We start from the raw sequence: 17,902 nt of genomic DNA on the forward strand, positions 1-17,902 counted from the left end.
TTTTTTTAAGTTAAGAATTACAGCTGTCACTGGGCAGTGGTGGTTGCCGCCTTTAATCCCAGCACTTGGAAGGCAGAGGCAGGTGGATCTCTGTGAGCTTGAAACCAGCCTGGTTTACAAGAGCTAGTTCCAGGACAGCCTCCAAAGCCACAGAGAAAACCTGTCTCAAAAAACAAAACAAAAAAAAAAACACAAAACAATGCAGAGAAACCCTGTCTCTTAAAAAACAAAACAAAACAACAACAACAAAAAAGGCCGGGTGTTGGTGACTCCTGACTTTAATCCCAGCACTAGGGAGGCAGAGGCAGGCAGATCTCTCTGAGTTCGAGGCCAGCCTGGTCTACAGAGCAAGTTTCAGGACAACCTCCAAAGCAATACAGAGAAACTCTGTCTTGGAAAACAAAAAAAATTACAGCCATCTTGAGTGTGTTTGTCTCTTTTGCAGAGGCAGGACAGTGCTTATTGGTGTTTTCTACCCCAGAGACTATGCTGTAGAACACTGTCCTTTGAGCACAACAGTCATTACCATTTCAAGCAGAGTGCTGTGACCACCAGTGAGAGTCACTTGCTGAAGGCAGGCCTGGAGCTGGAGAGATGGCTCAGCAGTTTTAAGAGCACTGACTGCTCTTGTATAGGACCTAAGTTTAGCTCCTAGCATCCACATCTGATGACTCACAGCTACTTAAAACTCTAGTCCCAGGGCATCAGACACTGTGTTCTGGCCTCTGTGGGCACCAGGTGTGTACATGATGTACATACATACAAGCAGACAAAATACACACATAAATACATTTTACCACGTTAGATTTAGTTTTAGCTTATGTGTATGAGTGCCTCCATGTATGTATGTGCACAACACGCATGGATGGTGTCTGTGGAGGCCAGAAGAGAGCATCAGATCCCCTGGAACCAGAGTACAGATGGTTGTGAGCCACCATGTGGGTGATGGGAACTGAACCCTGGTCCTCCATAAGAGCATTAAGTTCTCTTAATTGTTGACACATCTATCTATTCCCTAAATAAATAAGCCTTAAAAAAAAGGTGATCTTGTTGGTATTCTCATCTAAGTTGGTGATGGTTAGTCTTTCCTCACCTGAGATTCAGCTGCTCCCCTTGAAGTTTGCTGCCCACCTAGTCTGGCTGAATTAATGAGCTAGCTTCAGCAAGAGACCACCTCAAAAACTAAGGTGGAGCATGATAGAGAAAGATACTGATGTTGAGCCCTGGCCTACACATACGTGCACAACCATTTACACCCACATGAACACATATGACTTAACACACACAATGATCTCTCTATCTCTTTGTCTGTCTCTCTCCAGACAGGGTTTCTCTGTGTGGTCCTGGCTGTCCTGGAACTCAGAGATCCATCTGACTCTGCCTCCCAAGTGCTGGGATTAAAGGTGTGTGTGTGTGTGTGTCACCACTATCCAGCTAAGAGCTTTTGAGAGAGAGAGAGAGAGAGAGAGAGAGAGAGAGAGAGAGAGAGAGAGAAAACAGTATCTATGGAGGCCAGAAGAAGGCACTGGATGCCTTGGAACTGGAGCTGAAAGTGGTTGTGAGATGCCTCATGTGGGTGTTTGGCTGCTGGGAAATGAAGTCTTCTGGAGGAGCAGCAAGCTTCCTTAACAGGCTCTCTCCACCCTCAAATCATCGCATGCTTGGATCTTCTGCCAGTATGAGGCTCAGGGGACCATAGCTCCTGCTTAGCATCCTGATTAATAACCAAGTATGGAGCCGTTCGGTGGTGGCGGAAACCTTTAATCCCAGCACTCGGGAGGCAGAGGCAGGCGGATCTCTGTGAGTTCAAGGGTGGGCTGGACCGACAGCCTCCAAATACAGAGAAACCCTGTCTCGAAAAACCAAAAAAAAAAAAAATAATAATAATAACCAAGTATGGGACAGGATGAACCACTGTGGTACTTCCCGTTGCTGTGACAACACACTTGAGAAAATCCATTTTAAAGGAGACAAGCTGGGTCTGGCTCAGTTTCTGAGGTTTTCTTCCATGCGTTTTCAGGCCTGTGTGTCTGCAGGACAGCTGTGGCAGAGGAGGTAACTCCCCTCACAGAGCTGAGGAGTGTCTCCTCACAAGCAGTGGTTCCATCTTTGTCAGGATTTGGAACCACCTAGGAGGTACACCTCCTGAGGCGAGGGGACCCACCCTGAGCTGGGGTCCACATCGAAAATGAGTGGAACACCAGCAGTCACTCTGCTTCCTGACTGTGGTGGGTGCAATGTGATAGCCACCTTCTGCTCCTGCCACCATGATGGATCTTGTCCCTTGAGCCCTTGGCTAAAAAGTCCTTTCTTTCCTCTGGAAGTTGCTTTTGTAAGGTACTCATTCTATCACAGTAACAAGAAAACTAACCGATGTGACCCCCATCCAGGGCACTAACTTCTCCTGCCAGGCCCCTTAAAGGCTTCACTGCCTTCTAAGAGTGCCACCACCATGGGGTCCAAATCGTTAGTCTGTGGGCCTTTAGGGGACATGGAAGATCCAAACCACAAAGCTGCTGAATGAAAAAAAGAAATGAAAAGGAAAGGAAAAGGACATGACTGCTCCTAGGTATGGTGGAGGAGAAAGTTTATTGTAGGTGTGTGGGGAGAGCACAGACAGAGGAAGGGACATCTGGGAAAGTCCAGAGTGGACAGGACCAGGCTGAGCTGGGCCATGTGGAGAGGTGAGGGTAGGGGGAGGAGGAGAGAGGGAATCAGGCGCATCAGCAGGCCAAAGGTACAAAAGGGGTGGGTACCAAAATGTCTGAATTACATAGGGAAGAGCCTCTGGGGGAACAGCAACCCAGACTCTGGGCTGGAGAGCTCAGGGTAGAGGGCAGGAATGCCAGTCATAACCTGTAAGAGGGAGGGACTGAGGGATGCTGGGAGAACCTGGAGGCCAGATCCGCCTGTCTCTGCCTTTGGAGGGCTGGCTGTATGCACCACACAGTCTGCTGTTTTTTTGTTTTTTAATGGATAAATGGTCTCTTACTGAATCTGGAGCACATAAATTCAGCTAGATGGGTTGTGAACCTTGGGGAACCTCCTGTCTCTGTAACCCAAGCACCTGAGCACTGAGACTACTGATGTGCTGTCAAGCAAAGCTTTTTTAAAAAATTACATCTATTTATTTACTTATTGTGTGTACGTGATCAGCACATGTGTGACAGAGAATGCTTGTAGAGGTCAGAAAACAACTTGAGGAAATCTGTTCTCTCCCCATGCTATGTGGTCCTGGGGTTAGAACTCAGGTCGTTGGGGCAGCACCTGGCTTTTCATGTAGATGCTGGGGATTCAAACAGACCCTTCAGGTTGTGTGACAGGCAGGGTGCTAAGCCATCTCCGTAGCCCCATGCTCTTACTTTAAAGGACACAATGACCTTTGCTCAGAGATCATTTCCTGAGACATGGTGGTAGATGCTGCCAGCCATTAGCATTCACCAGCAGCGTGGTTGGTGGTCCCCATACCTGTGTTCTTGGATCTCTAGGACCCCTCGCCTGGATGGAACGGTGGAAGGTGATGTATTGCTAGGCCTCAGGCAGCTGAACCTCTGCACCATCTCCCATCTCTGCTCTTGGAGCTGCTGAGCCATCAAGGGACAGGGTGGTGCTTGTGCTGGATGTGGGTCAAAGGGCATGGCAACTTCTAATTTATATCTGTTATCTTGGTGAACTGCTGCCAGTCTTGGGTGTGGACACACTGGAGGAAAAGGCACAGCTTCTGTTATGAGCTTGATTCCCAGAGCCACATGCAAAGGAGAGTTGAGGTCCTGTGGCATCTGCGACAGAGCTCTTGTCAGTCCTGTGGCTACTATGAACCTAGGTACTATCACAGTACAGCGTACACAGGGAGTGCTTTGAGAGCCAGGCCCAAGTGGTGCCTACAGACACAAGCTAGAGTCTTTCCACAACTCTGGTTCCGTAGCCTTGCCTGACGTGACCTTCCTGAGACCTGGGACCTCACAGTCACTGTGAGACAGTCAAGTTTTACTGGATTTGGTGTTCAAATTGTTCATGAGGGTCACATTTGGCTCACTGGTAGAATGAAATTGGGGATTTTGTTTTTGTTTTTTTTTTGTTTTTGGTTTTTACGAGACAGGGTTTCTCTGTATTGTTTTGGAGGCTATCGGTCCAGCCCGGCCTCGAACTCACAGAGATCCGCCTGCCTCTGCCTCCCGAGTGCTGGGATTAAAGGCGTGCGCCACCACCGCCCGGCAGGGATTTTGTTTTTAATTCAATTTAATTACTTTTGAGAGAGGTTGCTATGTAGACCAGGCTGGTCTGGAACACACAGCCCCATCTGCTTCTGCCTTCTGAGGACTGGCATTAAAGGCCTATGCCACTGTGCCTGGCTCTATTTATTTTTGAGACAGGGTCTCCTGTAGCCACGATTGACCTCAAATTTCCCATGGAGTCAAAGCTGGTCTTGAACTTGGAATATTGTTGCTTTCACCTTCTAAGTATTAGGATTATAGGCTTGTTTTTAAAATTGTATTTATTGAGGCTGGACAGAGAGCTTAGCAGTTAAGAGTGTTTGCTGCTCTCCAGGTGGCAGAGGTGCTCGCCTTTAATCCCAACTCGGGAGGTGGAGGCATGAAGATCCCTGTGAGTTCAAGGTCAGCCTAGGCTACAAAATGAGTTCCCCAGGGCTACACAGAGAAAAATCTGTCTTGAAAAATGAGTGAGTGTGTGTGTGTGTGTGTGTAGGTGCTTACTGTTCCTGTGGAGGTCCAGGGATTGGCTTCTAGCACACACAGGACAACTCACAACTCTATAACTCTAGGTCTAAGGACCCAGTAACCTCCTCTGATCTCCTTCACACAGGTGGGACACATAAACTCACATGTACACATAAAAATAACACCTTTAAATCACATTTAACTTAGGAGCTCAGAGGACAATTTGCCAGAATCAGTGTCTGAGAGAGTGAACTCAGGTTAGCAGGCATGGTTTGCCACTACCTACTGAACCATCCCACCAGTCTGCAAGGGGTTGTCTTAAAAAAAAAAAAAAGCTGGGCGTTGGTGGCACATGCCTTTAATCCCAGCACTCGGGAGGCAGAGGCAGGTGGATCTCTGTGAGTTCAAGGCCAGCCTGGTCTACAGAGTTCCAGGACAGCCCTCAAAATAATACAGAGAAACCCTGTCTCATAAAACCAAAAAAAAAAAAAAAAAAAAAAAGGCTAACAAGCCAGTGAGATGGGGCCTGGTCATGTGCAGCCAGCCACTTCCATTCAACCTTGGACACAGACGCACTAGTTACTAAAATTTAAGACTACCAACAACAAAACAGCGCTGGAGATGTAGCTCAGTTGGCAAAGTGCTTGCCTAGTATACATGGAGCTCTGGGTTCCATCCCAGCACTGCAATATTGTGTTCTTGTGCTCGCACACCAGTGATCCCAATAATCCCAGTGGAGGCAGGTGCTGCCCCCTGCTGCATACAGAGCAAGCTGCAAGGGAACTTGGCCAGAGGCTGCAGGGCAACTGCCTCCCACCCAATCCAAAAGCCCCACCCCGGGAGTGTGGTGCACACACGTAATCCCAGCATTGAGAAGGCTGGACAGAGGTTTGCTTCAAGTTCAGGGTAAGCCTGGGCTACATAGAATGATACTGTGTCTCAAAAAATGAAAATCTGAGGGTGATTCCTTAGGGCAGCTGGGAAAATGAGGCTGCTGTGGATGGCCTTTGGCTTCTCCCTGACTCCAGGCTTCTGGCTGTGGTCCTTAGAATCTGAGTGACAATTCCTGATGGTCCTTCCCAAGGTGGGTCTGACTCAGGGTCACAGCCCTGGAGTCCCAAACTCTTTCCAGGATCAGAGGTCCGTTTTGCCATCTCCTTACTGTCACTGTCTCAGTAGGCACTGTGCCCTCCTCCATCCTGGGGCTGCTGGAACACTGACCACCCTGTGACCTTTGCCTGATGGAGCCATGGGAGCCATGGCACTCAGCAGAGATCGCCTAGGCAGATGCAGCTTTCCATCCTGGAGCAGCTTCCTTCCTTTCAAGACAGGGTTGCATAGCTCAGGCTCACCCAGGACTAACTATGCAGCTGAGGATGACCTTGAAATTGGGATCCTCCTGCCTCAGCCTGAGAGTGAGGGATGGAACCCAGGGCTTTCTGCATGCTAGGGAAGTGCTCTGCCACCTGAGTCACATGCCCAAGCCCAGCAGCTATTCTGGTCATCCATTCCTGGTCATCTTGGTATCCCATCCCGTCCTGTCCCGTGTTCGTGTTGTGCCCCCCCCCGGTCTCTTCTGCTAAGAATACCATTCCTGTCTGTAGCCGCCAGCTTCGCCAGGGTTGGAGTGAGGTCCAGTCAGCCATTTTCTCCAGGCTTGTTGCTATGGTTCAGGTTGATGGCTGTTCAGACATGGCTGATGTCCACCAATAATCAGGCATGAACTGGCTCAGTCCTATAAAATACTTTGTTTTTATTATCAGACGGGGTCTTGCCTAGGAACTTGTGATTCCCCTGCCACAGCACCCTGAGTGCAGACCTGAGTTTATTTTATGCTTCTGAGATATCTCTCTGTGGTCACAGCAAACGAGGCGCAATCTCAATGGTGTTAATCCGGAGGATGGTCTGTGGGTTCACGGTGACTGAAAAAGAGAACCTTGTCACAGGCTGGGTCTCATCTCCTTCACAGACAGCTGGGCACCAGCTCAACCCAACAGTGCATTCTGCCTGGCCCCTGGTCATGTCCTTTGCCCCCAGCTCTATTTATTTGATGTGTACTGACGACCTCACTCACGTCATGGACTCCACCTATAGTTGCAGATGCTGGAACCTCAGCAGCCTATGGTCAAGGGTCTGCTCCCATAGTCACACTGACCTTAAGGCTTCAAGGGTAGGATGGACCTACTCACTTTGAGAGACAGGGATGGGCAAGGCTGTCTCTTACCACAGACTATGGTGCTACTGACCAGGGTACATGAGACTACATCCTACTGCCTAGAACTACTTCCCAACTGCCACTGCTACTGTTTTTTTCCGGGGGTGGTGGAGCTGACTGAAAAATTATTGCATTTATTGTGTGTGCATGCAGATTGCCATTGTGTGTGTGTGTGTGTCTGTGTGTATGTGTAGGTCAGAGGTCAACTTGGGTGAAATCAGTTCTCTTCTTCCACCATGGGTTCTGGGGTTGGCAAGTGTCTTTAGGCGCCGAGTCATCTCACTGGTCTGGGCTTGGCTTGAGACAAGATATTGCTGTGTTGCCCAGGTTGGCTGGCAACTTTGCTTCAGACTCCTCACTGCTAGGAGCACAAGTGTGAGCACTGTGCCTAGACCCATCTTCTGTTGTGACACTCCCAGAGACAGATTCTGCAGCCACTCCACAATCCTGGGCCCTGCCCTTGGGTTCCCTCTGCTCTGTAGGGACTGGTGTTCTGTGGCCCTCTATCTGCCATGGACCATTGGCTGCTTTGAGGATCATCAGATCAAAGCAGGTAACAGGGGATAGGTCACACCTATTAAGGACTAATAATTAGGCACTGCCTCAGGAATGAGAGGACAGTGCCATTTGCACTGAGGCTACCCTGCACTTCCCCTTAGGAACTCCCCTTCTTCCAGAGAAGAGAGAATGACTTGAGATGCAACAGGGAAAACTCTTGCCCCTCCAAGACCCACCTGGCCTCAGCTACTTGGCACCACCTTCCCATGGCTTCCACCACCACAGAGGATTCTTGCCTAGTCAAGCCAGCCACCATCTTGCCCCACCCACCCCAAAGGGAAGGCACTGTGCAGTCACTCAGACTCCACCCTGTCCTCACTCACGTCAGCAGCCTCATGGCACCACTCCTTAGGAGTGCTTCACAGTGGCCACTGCTGCCATCTGGGGGAGGGGGGAGTGGGAGGGAACTAATTAAAAAAAAATCTTCCTGTGGGAGAGCTTGTCTTTGCTTCTGTCCTGTCACCCGTACAGTTCCAGCCAAAGTAGCTCTGGGGCAGCTCTTGGCTGGTGCTGAGGGCCCAGCCTGCAGCCTTCTCCCATTGACACTAGGCACTGTGGCTTCAACCCCAAACACCCCTAAACTGGCCCCAGCCTCTCTCCTCACACTGGCTCCGGGCCTTCTTCAGCAGCCTCTGCTTTCAGCCTTCAGATGAACCCGATCCCGTCTAAAGCTTCCTTTACTCCTCAAAGCTCAGCCAGCTGGCCATAGCCTCTACCACTCAGAGGATGTTTGTACTCAGCATTCCATGACACATGACACCACTGAGGCGCATTTCTCAAGGGCTAATGCAGCATCACCGAGAAGGGAGAATGCAGATTGCTTAGTGACAAAATGACTTCAAAGGAGCACAGTTGGTTCCCTCACCCCCCTTCTTGCAAGGTCATGGGCCTATTCCTGAGCATCTAATCATGTCTCCCTTTGAATTACCTGTGATGTCACATGCACAAACACACATGCCAACAGCACAAAGTTGCCTGCCAGGAGTTTTCTATCCTGTTACCACCTAAGCCTGACCTGTGCCAGGGAATGTGAACTATATCTGATTCATGTGGGAGTTGCTTCCAGTTTTCCAAGACAACTCCAAATACCACTGCTATCCCCCAATGTCTCAAGGTGGATGCCATGCTGGTTTATAGCTGCTGTGTGGTGTGCATGTCACATTGGGAAATACGAGTAGTCCTGGGTCCTTACCCCACACAGCACGGGCATGACTATTAGGGATGACATCACCCTGGCCTTGCCCAGCTGCTTGGCAGGGAACACAGGCAACAACCACGATGTGCTAGGGCACAGGGCCTCAACATGCTGTCTTGCACTTACTGGTTTTCTTCCTGAAATTTTTCCTTTTCCTAAATTTCATGTTGATTTTGGGCCATGATTCGGTCTTTTCAATGACTGTGGCTTCAACACGTACAAGATCCTTTCTAGAAAAAAGGAAAAGAAACAACAAGTCAACAGTGCACTGACAATGCACCTCCTTGATTGCTTTTAGCTTTATTCACACCCTGGTAAAGGAGAAATCCTGGTTTTGCAATGGGGTCTCACACAGTCCAGACTGACCTTGAACTCCCTTTATATCCAAGGAGCAGCTCTGACCTTCTGATCCTCCTGCCTCTGCTTCCTGTGCAGAGACAACAGATATATGCCCCACATCTGGTTTATTAACTGTAAACATTTTGAAAACAGTAAGAAGGCATAATGAGTATTTAAAAAAATATTTTAGTACTTGGGAGGCAGAAGCAGGAGGATGGCCATAAATTCAAGGTCAGTCTAGTATACATTGTGAGTTTCAGTCTAATTAGGGCTACACAGTTATTCTGCCTCAAAAAGACAACAAAGAAAACTTTATTTTTTTTTTTAACATTTTGTTTGTGGTGTTGAGATATAAACCCAGGGTTCTCAAGCTTAACAGGTGGCACTCTATCCCTGAGCCAAACCACCAGCCCTTAAGATGATCTGAGAGGCTACATTGCTGCTTATGGTGGCACAGGTCTTTAATCCCAACACCCAGGAGGCAGAGGCAGGTAGATCTCTGTGAGTTCAAGACCAGACTGGTCTACAGAGTGAGTTCCAGGACAGCCAGGGCTATTACACAAGAGAGACCCTGCTTGAAAAACCAAAATATAATAAAAGAAAGGCTGACTGTAGTGGATTAGTGATTGACCAGTCACCTCATTGGATGTTCCGCAGACAGCAAATACCCTCCAGAATGGTACAGAAGGGTGTTACGTTTAGCTCTCACAGCGATGTGTGACAGTCCCTAATGTACCCGACCATACCATGTCTCGTCTGTGCCCAGGCCCTGTTCCAAGCTCAGTGTTAAGCAGCTCATTACCCGAGGAGTGGCTTGCCCAGAAGTGTGAAGTTGTCTGCCCCAACCAGCAGGACCTGAGAGGATAAAATGTAGCATATTTAATCCCTGGCTCCTCACCAAGGTCACAGAAACCACTGGGAGCAGGGAGTGGGGGATGCTCACATGCTGAAACTACACAGGAAACTGAAAACACAGAGAGGCCCAGGGCCAACAGTGGAGGGAGATAAATGACCTCTGTTCTCTGCAGCCACCCCATCCACTGGAGAGGTACATGTTGGAGGATCGAATTTGAGGCTAGCCTGAGAAACAGGAGATCTTGTCTCAGATAAAAATAAAATGGTTAGACTAAGACTAAGCTGCTCTGGGTGACATCACTGTTGTCCTTACAGCAGCATCCTGCTGGAACCTCCCAGCCTCCTTGTACCAGCGGGTGCAATAAATCTCGCTCTGAGCTCAAACGGTGGTTTTATGTTGGTGACTGAAAATTCGATGGAGGCACAGCTCAGCCTACTTGCCTTCCACCAGCCCTGGTTTTCCCTTTGCTCTGCCTTGTACTGGTCCTACTCCCTATTCACTGTGGCTGGGACTCCTAGCTGAAAAAACCCTCTCAGTGAAGCACATTTGGTGCCCAAGTCCCTGAGTCCACAAAACCACCTGCACCCCACCTTCTCCAGCCGGATCCTCTCTCCACACTTGATGTCCAACTCATTTTCAATTAGAATCAGGTCCTCGGAGGTCACCTTCCACTGGTGGCTGGCAAAGTGCACGACAGCAAAGAGCCGGCCATACTGGCCTGTGGCGATCAGCTCGTTCACCTTCCTTACAACCTCTGCAGAAAGGACATGGCAATCATCCATGGGATAGGCCATCTACTTGTGAGGGGCACTCACTGCAGTCCATTCAGGCCTGCTTACCCACCCAATAGGCGGGTTCAGGGTTAGGCTGGTGCTCTTCAGGAGCACAGGCAGGGAGTACCACTTCTGTGGTTCTGGGACAGAACCCTCACCTTGTTTTGCTTTTCTCAAAAAAAAAAAAAATTAGTTAAGAACCAGTGAACAAACTGAGCATGAATGGTACATGCCTATAATTCAGTATGTGGGAGGCTGCAGTGAGTCTGAGTCTAGCCTGGGCTACATTCCAGGGTGAGATGCATGCAGTCTGAGCAGTGAAAGGCCAGTCTTGTAGCCTGAGGAGCCAGAAGTCTATCTCTCTGAGCTGAAGGCACCATCCATACCTACTGCTTCTCTGCTCCCATCATCACTGCCTCGATGGCTCAAGTCACAGTCCCCAGCCCTCAACTTTGCCCTGAATGGCACCCACAGCACTGAGCCCCATCCCTAGGCTGAGGGATGGACACATAGGACAGACATGATAACTCCTGCCCTGGAAACAAGTCAAAGCCAGAAGCAGCTCCTGTCATCACTGATGAAAGCTCAATGAGGAAGAGTCTTCAGTGTCCTTGTGCTCAACATCCACAGAATTGGCTAAGCACAGATCAAAAATATTCAGAAAACAACAACAACAACAACAACAAATCAAAACAAAACTTGTGCATGTGCCAAACACACACAGACCTCTAGGTAGGACTATATTTATTTTGAACGGCATCTTAAACAGTATTTTAAATGCCAGAAGATTGACTGCAACAATGGGAACTTGTAACTCTGGGAAACTCAGATGTGACTCTACAGCTGGCACAGCTATGCTGCCTTTCCTGACACTTAGCTGAGGCTGGACATGAACTTGTGATTCTGAGTGCTGAGATGCCAGGTGTGTACAGACACACAACATAGCTGGAGATTCAGGTGCACCCAACTCCCATCACCTGGCTGCCTTGTGGCAGATGCTGGAGAGCTGTTTACAAAGGGAAGGCACACCTTAAGTGCTGGGCACACATGTGTGTTGTTCAGAGCACTCAGAAACCTGCCATCTTGCTCCATGGCAATGATTACCTCAGTGGCTCATGAGCGTGGACACTAGGTGCTACCCATACATTTCCCTTTTTGTTTTGGTTTTTGAGATAGAGTCTAGGCTGGACTCAAACTCGCAGTAATCCTCCTGTCTGAGTCTCCCAAGTGCTAGGGTTACAAAGGCCACCCTGCCCAGCCCCTGCAAAGTCTTACCTGTGTGGTGTCTGGTCTCTTCAACAGGATCTGGCAGAACCACTTCTTCCCAGGGTGGTGAGCTCAGGGAGGTCTTAGGAACGTATCTGCAAAAGCCATTTCATAAACTCACATCACATGCACATGAAAGGCAGCTTTAAGTGCCCAAGGAGTAGTTGTGTGGTGTCAGAGGGTATCAGTGCACAAGCTTGTTATGGAAGGATATGAGACTCACAACTCTAATGCTGGCTGTAGACCACTCTCATAGGAGTTCCAACCTTTCTGTCTCCAGGGGCATGTGCAGACTTCAGACCCAAGTTTTGCCTGTCTATGCCTTTAACAAGCACACATCTGCAATGAATGGACACTCTCCCTCATACCACTGTTAGTCTCTAGGAACATGAATTCCATGGTCAGTGGCCTTGAGGGAGCAGGAATAGCTGGAAAGAGCTGTTCTCTGAATCTCTCTTCTGAGTGACATTACGTTCAGTGACTATCCAGGATGGAGTCAGATGAAGAAAGTGGAAAGAGGAAGCTGGGAAAATGGAGTCTGGCAGGAGGACTGGGTCTGTCACAGCAGAATTGGAAGAACAGGCCACTCAGTGAAATGCCACTTGGGGGTTCTTCATGTTTTCAGAGTGTGTTTTATAATTTGTCATTCTGAGACTCAAAGGTTTATGCTGCTGAGAATATAAACACAGCAGGATTACTTACAGTTTTTGGCCAAACCTGTATGTCAGATGTTGTTCTGGGGATATGCATATATGTAACTTATACATACATGCATGCGTTACTTCTGATGGGGATAGAATTGTGTGTGTGTGTGTGTGTGCATTTGTTCTGGAGGAAGAACCCAAGGCCTCAAGTATGTTGGACAAACACGCTATCACTGAGCTACAGTCCTATACAGCTTTTTCAAAATGTGAAGAAATTTTTTGTTATTGTTCTGATTTAAAGACAAGGTCTCTCTATTATGTAGCTCTGGTTGTCCTGGAACTTGCTCTGTAGATCAGGTTGGCCTCAAACTCACAGAGATCCATCTGCCTCTGCCTCCCGAGTGCTGGGATTAAAGTCTGCCATCACACCCAGCTTCTAATTTAGAGAAGTATTTTGTTTTGTTTTTGTTTTTCACAGGGCTTCTCTGTGTAGTCTTGGCTGTCTTAGAATTGGCTTTGTAGACCAGGCTGGCCTCGAACTCAAGAGATCTGCCTGCCTCTTCCTCCTGAGTGCTGAGATTAAAGGCGTGCACCACCACCACCCAGCTTGAGAAGTTTGAACTTGAAAGTAACATTTCTACAGACAATGGAAAAATCACCAAACCAGCATATTGGTATCATTACCCTTGTGGATACGAAGTGCTCTGTGAATTGAATCTTTGAGAAGCAGACTGGAGGGCGGCTGTAGGAACAAGAGAAACACGGTCGGAAGTTACTGTGATGAAATGCACAGATCTGTTGCTGGTGTCTGGTTTAACCTACTGTATCACAATCTGCCTCTAAAAAAGCTCAGGTGAGAACTGGTGATGGCTCAGTGGGTAAACTGCCTGCTACACGGTGTGAGAACCTGAGTTCAGATCACCAGCATTAAAATAAAAACCCAGGCACAGCACCACTCATTTGTTACCCAGTACTGGGGAGTAGAGACAAAGGGATCTCAGGGGCTTGTTGACTAGTCAATCTAACCAAAAGGGCCAGCTCCACTTTTAGTGAGAAACCTTTAGAAATAAGGTGGGGATGGGCTAGAGGGACGGTCAGTGGTTAAGAGCACTGGCTGCTCTTGTAGAGGACAAAGTTTGGTTCATAGCACCTACACAACAGCTTACAACTGCCTGTAACTCCAGTTCCAGGGGATTTGTGATAAACCAGCTTGACTCCATCTTAGGTGTGGAAGCTAGCTTATAGTAAAGACAAACTAGGTTCATTCACGTTTATGATTAAATTTGTTTCTCAAGGATAGGGCTATGCCCCCCTCACAACCTTAACTACAAATGGTTCTGTACTGCCTGTTCCAGGAAATGACAACCATGCCTCTATTTCAAAAGGTTATCATGACCCCCTGTTGTTAGACCACCTGTTATAATTGACTACCTTGTTATGACCACCTTGCAATCATGTCTTTGTTTCAGAAGGTTATTATAGCCAACTCTTTATGATTATGTTTTGCTTCTGTAACCCCATCTATTTTCCTGCCAAATCCTCCATTTGGAAACTCCCTACTCCTGAACTCTACAAACCCTCATCTCTACCATGTCCAATGCTGACCTCTTGAACCCAGTTTTAGGGGGAAGCAGCTGTGTACATGAATAAAAAAGCTTGCTTTAATTAACTTTTTTGTCCATGATGATTTGGGTTGGTGGTTTTTCTCTTCAAATCTATAGGATTAATATCTGATCCCCTCTTTTGGACCCCAAAAGCACCTTTATTAAAATGCACATAAGACACCCACACCCACATACAAATAAACATCAAAATAAATCTTTTAAAAGGAAGAAAGAAAAAGAAAAGGTAGAAGACAGCTAGTGGTCACCTGACACCATCATCTAGTCTGCACACCGGCATGTGCACCCACTTACACACACACACACACACACACACACACACAAACCAAAAAGTCCGGCCAACAAAACTAAAGACACATCACTTAGTTACTAGTTATGTTTCAAGATGGTTCATCCTATGGTCTACAACCCTAACATCAAAAACACTCACTCCTTTCTTCAACGTCATTTTTCAGATCCGAGGGTGGCTAGCAGCCCGAGGTCAAATGTCCACGGTCAGGCGTTGAAACCCTCCTTATATAGCGACTTCCGAATCGCTTCCCTCTGTATGATTCTGAGTGATATTTCTCTGAGTTTTTTTGTGTCTTTTTTTTTTTTTTTACGAGACAGGGTTTCTCTGTATTGTTTTGGAGGCTGTCGGTCCAGCCTGGCCTTGAACTCACAGAGATCCGCCTGCCTCTGCCTCCTGGGATTAAAGGCGTGCGCCACCACCGCCCGGCTTTTTGTGTCTCTTTAATATAGGACCTACACATAAGTTTAAGAGTGCTTGAAGGAACCGCGTCTTCATCCCAGGTTCTCGTAATGCAAATCCCGTGCAATGTTTAGGACGCACGCAACCAACACACCAGGTACCAAGGCGACACACGTGCGGCAGACGGCAAGCACGCCACTTCGCTTCTGTTTCCTCCCTCCCCGGGACTCCCTGGTCTCACCAGCTCCGGGTCCCGAAGGTGCCAGGATCCTGCGGCTACATATAGACACCAGCCGCCCCAAAGCGCCTGGTAACGCCGAGGCAGCTATGGACGCCGCCATTTTTCCACAGTCCCGACCGGAAGCGGAAGCTACGCGAACCTCGTGCGTTGACTTATTATGCCGGTGGAGAACACCTGGAAGAGGGGAACGGAAGTCCTACTAGAATCAGTGGGTCAAGTAGTGACTATAGGAAATGAGTCCGTCAGGATTCACTGCCCTGACAGGGAGTACAAGTCCGTTGGGGACACTGGCCCCGTGGGGACACGGTCCGACGGGAACACGGGTCCCACAGGACTAACTGACCGAGCAGGAAGCTCCAGTCAGGGGCTGCATCGCGGAGGAGATGGCCTTGTCCACCGTGGAGAGCTTTGTGGCCCAGCAGCTAGAGCTGCTGGAGCTGGAGCGGGACGCCGAAGTGGAGGAACGCAGGTATGTGCGCCCGCGAGTCCCCGAGCCTCTGCCGCTCTCCTTCATAGTCTTCTGGAGCGGGTCAGTCAGCGGGAGTCAGCCCTCTGCGGTGTCAGGGCCGCACACATGTCATCCCAGCACTCCGGGAGTCGAGGCAGGAGGATCGGAAGTTCAGGGTCATCTTTAGCCTCATATCCAATTTGAGGTCAGCCTGTGCTACAGGAGACCTTTTGCCACTATATCTGCCCTCACCCCCGAGAGAGAACCGGGGAGGAGAGTGTTCCCGAGATCAGCCTCCTAGAGTAAAGTAGATGAAACCCATGTTATTATGATGCCTAAAGAGGCGGCTTGTTTCTGGAGAATGTCTACTGGCCTGCAGCAGGCAGATCCTGCACTCCTTTACCCCACAGTACCATCCCTGAGGTGCGTTTCCCTGAGGAAAGACAAAGGCTGGCGAAGTAACTGGCCCAGGGTAACCCACGTCGAGGCAGGACTTGAAGCTAGGCTGTTCAATTACAGCTGCGACCGATGACTTGTTGAGAGTCAGCCAGTCACAATGAGTAAGAGTTTTTGCTGCCCTGGCTATGGGACTGTGGAACTGTATACCCAAGTTTCCCTTGCTTCATCTGTAAAGGCATGAGATTCTCACACCACATGCTTACTGTGGGAGTGATCTACTGCAAGTCAAGCTAGAGCCTTGAACCGCAGTTACAGTGCTGGAGTAAGAGGGAGAGAGTGAGTACCGTATAAATGGGTGGCCCCATAGGACTTGCTGAAAAATGGAGTAGATGTTGGGAAGACTGCATTGGCAGCCTGGAGCAGGTTAGGCAGTACCAGGGAGCTGTGGGAGGCCAGGGCTGGGGTGGAGCAGATTCCGATTTCCTCTGGGGCATGTTTGGTTGCCTATAAGCAGAATCTTTCCTCGTAGGAAAGGGTACAGGCACACACAGTGGAACTGCTATCCTGGGTGTCTTCCAGGTCCTGGCAGGAACACAGTTCTCTGAAAGAGCTCCAGAGCCGAGGGGTGTGTTTGCTGAAGCTTCAGGTATCCAGCCAGTGCACCGGGCTGTACGGACAGCGGTTGGTCACCTTTGAGCCCAGGAAATTGGGGCCTGTGGTGGTGCTTCCCAGCAACAGCTTCACATCCGGTAGGTGTCTGGTGCAGGCATGTATTGGCCATTCCTGGTGTTCAGATTAAGGCTTGTGTTCTCCCAAAGGCTGGAGGACACAGATGGAATATGAAGCAATGAAAACTTCCTGTTTAGAAATCTTAGAATTATCATGGCTGGCGATGTTGTTTTGGGACAGGGTCTGAAGTTTACTGTGCAGCTGAGGATGACTTTGAACTTTGAATTCCTCATCTTCTGGCCACTACCTTGCAGGTGCTGGAATTACAGACCTACTGCATCATGCCTGCCTTTTTATTGGTTTTTAGAGCCAGGAATGTGACTCACTGTGTAGCCCTGGTCCATTTAGAAGTTTCTGTGTAGATCAGGTTGTACTATAAGTTGCAGTAAGCTTTCTGTCTCTGTCTACTGAGTTCTGGAATTGCAAGTATGTGCTACCTGTTTGGCTGTTAATACTTTGCTTTTTGGTTGCCCTGGTGGGCAGCTTTATCTTTACGGTGCCTGGGGCAGAACCCAAAGCCTCTGGCATGCTGAGCAAGCCCCCTGCCATTGCACCGTACTTTGGAGCTTTTTGACCACACACCAGGGATGCTAAGTTGGCCTTAGCCCTGAAAACTGAGAGCTGGCAGTACTACCTGGCTTTGTCTTGTTTTTTAATGTGCATTGGTGTTTTGCCTGCACTTATGTCTGTGTGAGGATGTTGGACCCCCAGGAGCTGGAGTTACAGATACAGACAGTTGTGAGTGCCACGTGGGTGCTGGCAATTGAACCCAGGTACTCCGTAAGAGCAGTCAGTGCTCTTAACCACTGAGCCATTTCTCCAGCCCTGTGTGTCCTGTTTTGAGTGGCAGCCTTTGACTTCATAGCCTCTTGTCTCAAGAGTAGTTCCCCTGCACGGTTTGAAGGGGGTAAGATGAGGGGAGTGGGAAGGTAACGAAGGAACCTGTTGGTGGGTGCGAGACCAGGCTGAACTTGAGCTACATTCAGCCGGCTCCATCAGAAGGTGGGAACAAGAGTGCCTGCCACTGTCAGGCATGAGGAGCAGTACAGGGCTTGTGCTTTGTGCTCTCTGAAGCTGTATGAAGTGCTGGCGTGGTGGGTGGTGGTAACGGAATTGGACCTCTGTGTGGAACACCAGCAAGTTGGAGTGGTGGTGTGTGGACACTGCTGTTGACCAAATTCAGGGGATGTGGCTGTTGTACATCTTCTGAGGGGCAGTCTCGAGTCTTGGTCACTCGGAAGTAACAA

The 17,902-nt window shown here is 48.9% G+C and overlaps 2 protein-coding genes across 3 annotated transcripts in view; one reads left to right on the plus strand and one right to left on the minus strand.

The window, feature by feature from the left end:
- Nucleotides 1-6,412: 6,412 nt before the first annotated feature.
- Mrpl21 (mitochondrial ribosomal protein L21) lies at nucleotides 6,413-15,231 on the minus strand. The gene is made up of 7 exons (XM_005064104.4): nucleotides 15,080-15,231; nucleotides 13,210-13,267; nucleotides 11,891-11,976; nucleotides 10,433-10,596; nucleotides 9,789-9,841; nucleotides 8,774-8,877; nucleotides 6,413-6,601 (listed from the first exon to the last, which is right to left on the minus strand). The coding sequence occupies exons 1-7, from the start codon at nucleotides 15,177-15,179 to the stop codon at nucleotides 6,537-6,539; spliced, it is 630 nt and encodes a 209-aa protein (XP_005064161.1). The 5' UTR covers nucleotides 15,180-15,231; the 3' UTR covers nucleotides 6,413-6,536.
- Nucleotides 15,232-15,452: 221 nt separating this feature from the next.
- Ighmbp2 (immunoglobulin mu DNA binding protein 2) overlaps nucleotides 15,453-17,902 on the plus strand; it is a 30,489-nt gene continuing 28,039 nt past the window's right edge. Inside the window, 2 exon segments of one of the 2 annotated variants that reach the window (NM_001281389.1) lie at nucleotides 15,453-15,548; nucleotides 16,506-16,675. In NM_001281389.1, the coding sequence (NP_001268318.1) occupies nucleotides 15,463-15,548; nucleotides 16,506-16,675 (256 nt within the window). In that variant the 5' untranslated portion in view covers nucleotides 15,453-15,462. 2 annotated transcript variants of the gene reach the window in all.

The sequence above is a fragment of the Mesocricetus auratus genome, unplaced genomic scaffold (assembly GCF_017639785.1).
Source record: "Mesocricetus auratus isolate SY011 unplaced genomic scaffold, BCM_Maur_2.0 Super-Scaffold_4256, whole genome shotgun sequence".
Taxonomy (NCBI): Eukaryota; Metazoa; Chordata; class Mammalia; order Rodentia; family Cricetidae; genus Mesocricetus; species Mesocricetus auratus.